Genomic DNA, 11,510 nt, shown 5'->3' with positions numbered 1-11,510 from the left:
CTTTTGAAATGTGATTTCCGTTTTCTGGCAGCATGTCAGGTGGGTCCGGAAGATAATTAACAAGCCCTGCCAGGGAGAGAACTGGGAGCATCTGCCAGGTATTCATTATGTTTGGGCTATTATGGAAATGTAGTTATGTGGGGGGGAGGGGAAATGAAATGGAGGTTGCCACATTCCAGGGGGTCCACGCACCAGCCTTTCATCTCCAGGAGAAAACCAGTGGGTCAGAATGGAACCAGGTACAGTCTTGTCCTCAAACGCTATCAATGGATCTCCACACTGCCCAGTAAATCACACACTGAACTACCCAGGAAATCCAAAGGTAACGGGGAAATATCTTTCCTAATCCATTCCTGTTTAGACGCATTTCAGTACAGCAAGACTGGGAGTGTTTAATCCTTCTTTGAATGGATCAGACTTTGACCTTGCAGGAACAGTGAGACCTTACCCAGGCTATAAAGCATGCCGTTGTAAAACCCAGTGAAATACTTATGCTAACACACTATGTTAGTAAAGTGCCTCTGTCATTCAAGGAGAGTCAGAGCTTTAAGTTTCTCAGTCTGGACTTGATCTTCCTTAAGGACCAAATCCTGCTCCCAGTGAAGTCAAAGGCAAAGCTCCCCTTGACTCCCCTAGGAGCCCCATGTTGTTACATAAAGCATAGTCAGCTGTTCAAACATGAGCTGTCGCCATGAGTAGGGTCCTACCAAATTCACAGCCATGAAAAACGCGTCACGGACCGTGAAATCTGTACTGGGGGATGTTGGGTGATAAGAGCGCCACTGAGAGAGCAGTTTGACAGATGTGGAATTTTCTCAAATTATTAATTACTGTTTTCAGAGCTTTCAAGGCTTCATTCATTTAGAAGCACCGTGCAGTCTGGGTTAGGAAGGGTGTGGGGCTGCAACAGCCACCTGCATGGATATTCCTGTGCTTCCCCCCCGTGCAGCTCCAATAGCCAAGGTGCTACAGCTCAGGAGTGAACTGCACTGGCAGCACTTTGTAGGAACTGCAGTCTGATGTGCATGGGCAGAGCTGAATGGGAGCCCAGGAATGTAAGAGAGAAGCTGAAAGTTAAGATTGAGCTGCCTTGGCGGAGCTCTGCCAGGGAAGCTTGTGTGGCATCCACCTGCTTGATTCCCAGCTCTGGATGGTTCTGGCTGTATCTTGCTTTCATGAATGCAAAGGACTAAATTAATCCATAAAATAAGCAAGTGACAAGGCAGGGAGTGGTGCATGCCAGTAAGAATGTGCAGTTGCAGAATGGGTAATTGTGGACACACGGGTATTTGCACACACACTTTCTGGTTCTGCGAGTACAGATGCATTTTTGCAGATGTGGTTATTTGCCTTTGCATGTGCACAACTGCGCAGTGCATCAGTATTTGAAAATGCAGCCTGGCTCCTTCCTCTTGGTTATTGTACCTTGAGCACCCGCTAGAGGAATCTTCATGCTGAACCACTTCTGCTAAACCAGCGTCGGAAGGAGAATTGTCTGTCCCTTCTGGATACATCTCACTCTTTCTCTGTAATCATTCCGCAGTGCTCAGATGCTGCAATATTAGAGGCACTTTAGAAAGATAAAAGGAGGACTTGTGGCACCTTAGAGACTAATAAATTTATTTGAGCATAAGCTTTCGTGAGCTACAGCTCACTTTGAAGTGAGTTGTAGCTCACGAAAGCTTATGCTCAAATAAATTTGTTAGTCTCTAAGGTGCCACAAATCCTCCTTTTTGCAAATACAGACTAACACGGCTGCTACTCTGAAACCTTAGAAAGAGAGAGAGAGATTCTCGAGAGGGGAGGCAAGAAAACAGCTCATAGGGGCTTCAGATCTTTGTTTTTTTCTAAGAGCATCACTCTGTGCCTTGGATGGCAGTTCTGGCAGATAAGAATAATTTGTAACACTTACACAGTGCTATGTGAATATTAACTAAAGCATCCTCACTACATCCCTCTGCAGCAGGAAAAAGAATGATTAGTATCCCTCTTTTATATATGGGGAAACAGAGGCAGAGAATTGAAGTCAGTTTTCCAAAGCCAGCCAGTCATTCGGTGGCAGAGTCAGCATGGGAATACAGGCCTTCCTGACGCCCAGCCCTGGGCTTATTCTTCCACCTACTTTGTGTCCCATGGGCCCGGATGTCAGCCAGCCCAAAGCAAGGTGGAGAGGGGCTGATGGGAAGAGGTAGCATTGCTGCTGGAGGGCAGGTGTTGTCCCTCCACCTTAAAGCACAGAAGAGTCCCAAATTCCAGCTGCCCCCTGTGACTAGGACACAAGGCTTGGGGAGTCCCACCTGTGAACACTGACACCTAGGATCAGTAGAGTCTTACACAAAATGCACCAGGGAGGAAAGCATTTACTGGGCGGCTTGAGAGGGTCTGTGGCTAGTGGCAGGCCATGTTCATTGTGCTCCTGACAAAATACCCTGGCAGGGATCAATAGACAAAGACAAGTCTCAAAAACTGCCATGAATGCAAAGAGAGAGGGGGAGTAGCCGGAGGGTCAGTTGCTAAGAGGTGGGGAGCAGAAGAGGGAATGGGAATCAGTCAGGGAATTGCATTTTCAAAGCTCTTACGTGACCAAGGATCCATGCAGCGTCCTTGTGTGGTAGATGTCATTATCCCCCTGGGGAGACTCGGACAATGTGGGGAAGTGAATTGCCTTAGGTCACAGAGAGAGTCGGTGGCAGAGCCAGTAGGAGGAATGGTCCTGGCTCACAGGGGATTGGTCCTGCTTTGAGCAGGGGGTTGGACTAGATGATCTCCTGAGGTCCCTTCCAACCCTGAGATTCTATGATCACACCTCTCTCAGTCGGGGAGAGCAGAGAAAAACCAGGGAGGGCCAGGGGAAAAGATTCAGGGCTGGGTCATTGGCTACTGCCAAGCCCAGGCAGTACCAAAGGAGCGATGCGGGGAGGGAAGGTAGGGCAGAAGTCCACCTTTGTGCTCTCACCCCCATCCTGCGGCCAAGATGGCACGGTTCTCCCCAGGGCCAGGTAGAGCAGCTGGGAGGTAATTGCTTGTTGAATCAGGTTGGGCAGTGGGCTGGAAATGGGGCCCAGGTGGATGGTGAGGGCTAAATGCTGCCCAAGCACGGGAGAGGAGCTTACGCCAGCCCGCGGGGCTGCATTTGGGTTAGCGCTGCTCATTTTCATATCCTTTTGGTGCTTAGCCCGTGCAGCTACCGAACTGCCCCAGGGCAGAGCCTGGGAACCCAGGGAGGCATATTATGCTAACGAGGAGACTGAAGAGGGGCCCAATCCCTTCCCTGAACCATGCCTGGAATCAGAGGACTAGAGTCTTTGGCTGGGCTCTGCATGGAGAGGAGTGGCCAAAACCAAGCGATTCGCAGCTAATTAGCTAGGGCAGCGGCTCCCGTTACCAAGGGCGGGTTGTGTGCTGACGGGAAGCAGCAGCACAGGGGAAATATTGTGAAATGTTTACGCTGTGGATGCAGGGACAAAAACATAAAGGGCAAAAAGGGAGCAGGCTGGTAATTAGCCAGGGAGACGGGCAGGGCTGGCGTGCAGCGGGTGCCGTGGGCAGCTGAAATCACAGCTGGCAGGGGCTGCGCCGGGAGTCGGGACTGGCTCAGCAGGACAAAGGGATTGAGGAGCCCAGGCAGCTTATGGATTTAGAGGCAGGGTGTATGGTTAGCCCTGGCTTCAGACAACAGTCTCTGTCCAGCTGGGAGAGCTGAGGAGGGATGGGCATGGCCCTCGTCACTCAGCAATGCAGCCCGTGCGTGCGTCAGTTAGGGAGCCCCATGAAATCCTATGCAGACCCCCCCACACTCTTAGCAGAAACGCTGGTGTCCCCAGACTAGGTCAGATGGGTTGAAGCATTGCGTGCTGGGGCCTGCCTGCTCTGCTGGCCACCTCTCTGGTTGCAGCGTGCTCCAGTGAATATGGAACCGGGCTGAGCCTCAGGCTTCTGGCAAGCTACCAGGGCAGCCTTCCACCCGCCAGCCAAGGAAATAAGCCCTTCTGAGCCTGGGCGTTAGTGCTGCCTGAGAAAAGCCAAGCGTCCCTCGCGGCTGTGGAAAAGGGAGTCTCTGTAATCCTCGTATTGTGTCAAAGTGCAGCTGAGCCGCTGCGGCATTGCATGATGCGTGCCAAAGCGTGCAGCTGACGAGAGAGTGGAGAGTTGAGCAGGGCCAGCAGTGGGAATCGGCGCTGATGGAAACGAGCCAAGCCATCTTCATAGACCCAAAGCATTGAGAGGCTGAGGGGAAGTGGGACAGGTCCCAGAGGCAGGGTTCTGCAAATTCCTGGTAGACAATACTTAATTACTTGTTGGCTGATTCTTTCATCTACAGCTGCGAAGCTTCCTGCATTAGTTAAGCACCAGTTTCCAGGAAGCCAGAGCGCTGACTGAGGCAGTGTGCAGAGAGGCTGTTTGTTATCCAGGAGAAAAGCAGGGGGAGGCAGGGGGAATGCAGATGGGCTGAAGCCTGTCTCTTGTAGCGCTCTTTCCACCGCGACTGGCTGCCTCCCCAAGAGCGCGTCGATGCCCAGGAGCCAGCATGTCCGGCGTGCTGCTTTGTCCCCTATTGGCCAGCGTGCCCTGTTTTCCTGTCCGAGGGGAAGGCGACATACATAGTAGGGAGGATGTTTACACTTGGTTCTGTGGCTTCCTGGGTTCCTAAGGAATCAAGGCAGGTGCCTGGGGCGACGCGAGTTTCAAACAGCCTGGTTTGCAGTGCTGCGGGGGACACAGGGCCCAGGGAGACATCTGGGAAACGCAAGCTGAAGAGCGAGCTCAGCACCAGTCATCTTGTGGGTGGGATAGTTTTAGATTCATAGAGTCTAAAGCCAGAAGGGACCATTGTGATCATCTAGTCTGACACTCTGTAGAACACAGGCCAGAGAACTGTCCCACAATCATTCCTAGAGCAGATCTCTTAGAAAAACATCCAGTCTTGATTTTAAAATGGTCAGTGATGGAGAGTCCACCATGACTATTGGAAAATTGCTCCACTGGTGAATTATGCTCACCATTAAAAATTTATACCTTATTTCCAGGCTGAATTTGTCTAGTTTCAACTTCCAACCATTGGAGGGTGTTAGACCTTTCTCGGCTAGACTGAAGAGCCCATTATTAAATATTTGTTCCCCTTGTAGGTACTTATAGACTGTAGTCAAGTCACCCCATAACCTTCTGTTTGTTAAGCTAAATTGATTGATTGAACTCCTTGACTCTAAAAGATTAGAAAACCTGCCTTGTAGTGATTATCATTCTCCTAGCTCTTAAGAACATAAGAATGGCCATACTGTGTCAGACCAAAGGTCCATCCAGCCCAGTATCTTGTCTGCCACAGTGGCCAGTGGCACCAATGCCAGGTGCCACAGAGGGAGTGAACCTAATCAGTAATGATCTAGTGTTCTCTCTCTCCTGCCATCCATCTCCACCCTCTGACAAACAGAGGCTAGGGACACCATTCCTTACCCATCCTGGCTAATAGCCATTAATGGACTTAACCTCCATGAATTTATCTAGTTCTCTTTTAAACCCTGTTATAGTCCTCGCCTTCACAACCTCCTCAGGCAAGGAGTTCCACAGGTTGACTGTGTGCTGAGTGAAGAAGAACTTCCTTTTATTTGTTTTAAACCTGCTACCCATTAATTTCATTTGGTGGCCCCTAGTTCTTATATTATGGGAACAAGTAAATAACCTTTCCTTATTCACTTTCTCCACACCACTCAAGATTTTATATACCTCTATCATATCCCCCCTCTTCTCCGAACCCTCTCCAGTTTATCAGCATCCTTGAAGCGTGGGTACCACACCTGGACACAGTATTCCAGCAGCGGTTGCACCAGTGCCCAGTATAGAGGTTGTAGGGTGGGAGGTGGCTTTTGTCCAGCAGCCCCCATTAATGGAACAATATGAAGGGCCTGCTCCCCTTGAAGCCATGGCAGAACCGCCCCTGATTTCAGTGGGAGCAGGTTTGGGCCTTTCCAGGGAGTTGGAAGGAGGAGTCAGGGAGAGAAACCCCAGGGAGAAGGGTCTGGGATTGTGGGATGGGCTTTGCCAGTGTTCTGAATAGGGTCATGGGGAGAGCCAGGCCACTCACAATGGAGAAGAGACATTTAATGTCCCAGTGGCTTGGATGGTGCTTGTCAGGCTGGTAGGCGTGTCGCCATCACCTGCCTAGGCCCACTCTGCCACTGAAGGCACAGAGGGCAGAAGGCATTTTGATTTCTCCTGCCCAGGGGGCTGATCATTCTTACCTGTGTTCCTTACTCAGGAGAGTGTGACTTTTCTCTGCAAGATTTTGGGAGGCTGTGCCAGGCCTAGGCACAGGGGAGGGATTGCTGGGGGAGCAGGGTGGCCAATAGGTGCACTGGTGCACAGTTCCAGCAGTCTTTGCCCCCCAGGGAGCCGCTCCACAGCTGGGGAAGGGAGGGAGGGCGAATTCTTTCACACCCAGCCTGCTGCAGAGATCACAAGTATGTGCTCCATCTCTCTATTAATGGGGCAGATCCTCCGCTGGTGCAAATGGGCATATTGACTTCACTAGAGCTCGATCAGTCAGCCAAGGACCTGGCCTACCACTGCCAAAGCACTGTGCTGGGGGAATGGAAAGCGTGGTGATTATGCACCTATTCTGTCTCACAAAAAGCTTTCAGGGGTTGCATTTTTCAGGCCATTTTTACTAAGAAGTTAGGAGATAATATAGGACCCATTTCTCTGGGAATAAGCCGGTATTTTTCTCTTCTGCTGCACAAGGATAAAAGCATTCCAGGCTCGGTCTGGGCATTACAATGCAAAGCCCGCGGTGAATGCAGTGCTGTGGTTGGGCTCTGCAGCGCCCTCTGCCATAGCAGGCAGGCATAGCGCCCTCTGCCAGGATTTTACTCTCCAAAAATGACAGCCAGGGAGGGTGCATGAGCAAAACGGGCACCAAGCCCAGAACCGACTGGTGTAAATCAGCTTTTTTCCATTGTCTCTCAGAACAAGCAGGACTCCTTCAAGCAGGCAGGGAAGAGACACTTGTGAGCAGATCACTCTGTGCTCCTCAAGGTTGAGGAGTTCCAGGTCTGGCCCTGGGAGAGAGAGCTCCATGCCTGGCGTGTAGCCAAGCACCTGTTTAAAACAGCTGGGTATGGTGAGAGCTGTGTCAGTTTCTTGCTGCAGCTTCCACAGCATTTACCTAAACAGGCTCGTTGAAAGCAAACAAGGAGATTCCAACATAGAAAAAGGGGTGGGGAGAGGAAGCGGACGCACCTTTGAAGCCTCTGAAATCCAGAGGGAGCCCAGAGGGCTGAAGCAAGGAAGTTCAGCGCCACTGTGAAAGACACAGGCAGGAGGGGGTATTAAATCTCACCTGGCAGTTTTCAGAAGAGTGGGGGATTAACCCAGGGACCTGGCCAAACCCCGATGCAGAGGATTACGCACTGCCCATCTAAATTCCCACCACGAGTTCAATGGCAGCTGCATTTCCATACGGGGGCCGTTCAGTTTGTGCTCCTGATTCTTCATGGCCTTGTATCTCAGTCATTGATCCTGTACGAAGCGGGTGTGCCATACCCCTCCTGGGGTAAGCAAGCAGAGTGTTGTGATATGGCAAGGTTTGACACTCCCTTTGCACGTGTGCAAATGACTCCACAAGTCACCATCAGGCCATGGAGTATTAACCTTCTGGGGTGGCTGTATAATCAATGGGAGTATACACACAGTCAGCCCTCATACATACCCTCCGCAAACCTACTGCACAACCAGTGGAGTCGCACAGCGGGTAACCAGGGCCATGCAATAGAGTGCGTCAGGCACTTGGGGATCTTTCAGGCTGAGCGGCGCCCCATGAATGTGAGATAATTATTGTTATTGCTTCTTACTGAGTCAGCAGAGCAGTTGTTTGACATTTCAGATCAGAGCTTTCCATGCTAGGCCTTCTCAGTGGGGGGAGAGTTCCCCAGGGAAGCACACAGTCATTTAAACCTAGACCAGACAAAGACGACTAAGTGTCGAGCCGGGACTAATTCTTCACGGGCTGGGAGACGGATGGGGCGTCCTGGCAGGCCTTTTCCAGCTCATATATCTGTGACGCATCAGCGAGTATCCCAGAGTCCCATGTGCCCTTTAGGTGTTACGTAGCCATTCATGCACATTTATATACAGCTGCTCATGGGGGATTGTTATAGACGGAAGCACATGGGATAACAGCATCAGCTCTGGAATATGGAGCAGGGCTCTCTAGGTGGTGCGACAGCCTAAGGATTCCTGCTAACTCTTAAGAACACTGTCACCGTCCTGCCTCCTGCGGGTGGCGTTTCTCTGCATCCCCATTGCTTCCTCTGAAAGCTTTGCAACCAGGCGTGCACAGGCTCTGGCCACTTCCTTGAGAACAGGCTTGCAGAGCGGCAGCGCTAGAAAGGGCGTGTTTATTCGTTGGCCCCAATTCAGCAAGGTGCCTGTGAACCACGCGAATAGTCCCGTTGATGTCAGTGGGGGCGACGCCTGTGCGCCATGTTAGATCCATCGGGGGCCCTAGGGTGGGGAAATTGCTCCACAGCAGGTGACTCCAAGGACGGCCGTGAGGCTTGGGAGCCTGCTGCACTTGATTAGGGACCCAGCAAACCCACAGACACGGAGCAGTGCAGACCTGTCCATTTGTTAAGGGTTTTCACCGCGTTTAGGGCGAATGTGCTTTTGTAAAGCAGAATCCGAGATGCAAGGATTTGAAGTTAATTAAAGTCACTTTAGAATCGGATTATTGGACATATTGCTCCCCCCCCCCCCCCCCGCCAAAACCCACCCCATCATTCCCACGGAGCTCTGTGCAGTGGCCCAGCAAGCCTGTGGCTAAGGCTGGCCAAGAGGAAATGCATGAGAGCAAGTCATCTAGTAAGGGAAGTCTTGTCCAAGGAAATGTTAGTTGGGTTCAGTTTCCAAGCTCCCTTCCCTCCCTATGTCCATATTTCTAACGTGCTCCCTCTCCTTAGCCTGAAGACCAGCCTGCAGAAGAAGCTGAGCCAGGACTCCATGGATTTATCGGGGATTCCCCTGACTATGCGGGATGTCCACCGCATGGCCTATTACCTACAGAATAACGGGGACAACCTCACTGCAGTGGACCTGAGCTTTACTGAGATGACTGACGACATGGTACGCCTGCTCCTGCCCTTCTTCTGGGCACTGCCCAAACTCACTCACCTCTCCCTCAACGGCAACCGGCTGACCCGAGCCACCATGAAGGAGCTGACAGACATCATGAAGGACCTGAACAAGTTCCCGTGCTTGGCCTGGATAGACCTTGGCAACAATGTGGATGTCTCCTCCATGCCCCAGCCTTTGCTGGTGGGCCTGCGCAAGCGCGTCAGCCAGCAGACCACGCTGCCTACCATCTATGAGTCCCTCGACTGCGAGGCCGAGCTGTCCGGCGGACATGAGGCCAGCTGCCAGGAGGAGGACGGGGGCGTGGCTGAAGACAAGAACACCCCATGTGACTTCCCCCAGCAGTGCTGCGAAAGGTGATTCAGCGGCAGGCCTTAGCTGTCAGACTGATGCTGCGGCAAAGAGAGCTCGGAGTACAAACACAGTGCAGAAGGCCAGCTTCACCGGCTTCCTTTGGCGCTTCTCTTGCCTTCACTGACATCTGAGACTTGCCGTATTCTCAGTGAAAGCTTGCCTCCCCCTCCCCCACTGCCAAACCTATCACCCCCATTCCAAACAGGAAGCTGATACTCACAGCGAACCTGGCCTCGGAGCAGGATCTCATTGGAAGATGGGAAATGAGCTGTAGGATTCGGCCTATTCCCCAGAGGCTATTGAGGGGAGCGGTGGGGGAGGAAAAACCTAAACAAAAAGCAATGTCTCCACATAGGTTATTTCCTTTCTTCCTTTTCCTCCTTGTCCTGTCATGGTTGGGGCCTGAGACCTGGAGTTGTGAGATGGGAGCTGCCCCAAGGGTCGAGGTTCTGTCGGACTTTGTTGAATGCATCAGAGACTGGAGTCAGAGCCCAGCAGAGCGTGTCTTCCCCTTGAGCCTGGCTCAATTTTTATTTTCATTGTGTGATTTGTATTAATGTCCAAACAAAGGGAATTGCAATCAGAGGCCCAACAGAGTGTGCAGGCCGGGGGAGGACACGTGACATGGAATTGCAGTGTCAGGATATTTAGGGGCAGGGTATGTGTGTGCATTGGTGGGAGTGTGGCGGGGGTGTTGATTGCGGGGGAGGCGGGGACAAGGGGAGGGAATAGTCATTCCTTGTGGATTAACATGATCGGTTTTACAAACTGTGCTTTTATACAAAACAAACAAATCAAACCCAAAAGACAGCAGGAAGGAAACAAGCTTACCGAAAAGTTCATTATGGTGGGGGCTAGGGGGGTGAGATGTGGCCAAGCAGCTGGGCACGACTCAAACTGTAGCAGAACTTTGGGTTGCTCCTTGTTAGACATGCCGTACATCTGACCATCTATAGCCAGGGTTTCCTAATATTCTGGGTATGAGGGGAACGGTTGAGTCACCATTAATAGCACCATCCAGGAAACCAAACCAGTGATGCAAGATTCCCAGTGTTTTCCACATTGCCATGCTGTATGTCAACACAATAAACGGTTCTCCTGGGCATGAGAGTGAAGCACTAGTACTGCGTGTGAGCGTCTGGAATATTTGTGCCTGTATTTGTGCAAAATACAGCCCAGTGGTCCTGGCGCAATGGCCAAGCAGCCCAGGAGAGGCCCTGGGGGGGCCCTGCTTACATGATCAGCACCATTGCAATTCTCTTAGCACACTGCAGCACTTTGGTTCATACTATGGGAGAACCCAGATGCCCTGATCAGGACTAGGGCCCCGTTGTGCAAGATGCTAGTCTCTTGTCTGACCTGCTAGACAACACCGCCTCTATTAACATCATGGAACTAATCTACAAGCTCATCTTTCATAGACCTTGAATGGCCTTTCAGCTTGTGAATGCCAGTTACTTTAACTCAGCATCATTTGTGTGTCAACCAATTTTCCTATAAACCTCAGAAGTAGTCACAGGCATCCAAGTGTAGGGACTTAATGCTCATCACCCAGAGTCTAATGATCCCTTAGATTTTGTACGTATGTCCTTAAAGCAGGCTAACAGGAGTCTATCAGGGCTGTTGATACCAGCTCATTTGGCTGCCTGCGTAGAATCAATTAACCACTTATTCCAGTTCCTCTCGCCCCGAAGGTGCGTAAAATCCTCTTAATTCACCTCACTGTGCAATGCTGGGCCAGAGGGGAAATTTCCTCCTGATTCTAGTTGGGTTTTGTACTATGAACCAGGAAATCCATGGTGGCAGCTGGTAGGTCCAATAGTTGTAGATTCTCACCCCTCAGGATGGTCTTTGTCTGAGCTGTGTCAAAGTGATGTTCGCTCACAGATGTGCTCTTGGTTGCTCACTGACAGAAATCTGGTGTCTGCCTCTGGCAATCTGGTCGGCCAGCCAGCATACAGGTGATAGCAAAATAGAGAGGGAGGCTAATGGCCCAGTAAAGATAAAAGGCGAAATCCTTTTTGCAATGAGTA

At 51.2% G+C, this 11,510-nt stretch overlaps 1 protein-coding gene across 1 annotated transcript in view; it reads left to right on the top strand.

Moving 5' to 3' along the window:
- The window catches only part of LRRC75B (leucine rich repeat containing 75B), a 34,517-nt gene extending 23,922 nt beyond the window's left edge, over nucleotides 1-10,595 (top strand). Inside the window, exon 4 of the mRNA XM_038372951.2 lies at nucleotides 8,952-10,595. Within this exon, the coding sequence (XP_038228879.1) occupies nucleotides 8,952-9,483 (532 nt within the window). The 3' untranslated portion in view covers nucleotides 9,484-10,595. The remainder of the gene's footprint in view (nucleotides 1-8,951) is intronic.
- The last annotated feature ends 915 nt before the right edge of the window (nucleotides 10,596-11,510 follow it).

The sequence above is a fragment of the Dermochelys coriacea genome, chromosome 15 (genome assembly GCF_009764565.3).
Source record: "Dermochelys coriacea isolate rDerCor1 chromosome 15, rDerCor1.pri.v4, whole genome shotgun sequence".
NCBI lineage: Eukaryota > Metazoa > Chordata > Testudines > Dermochelyidae > Dermochelys > Dermochelys coriacea.
Note: the sequence above shows the minus strand (reverse complement) of the source record. Positions and strands in the feature narration are given on the sequence as shown.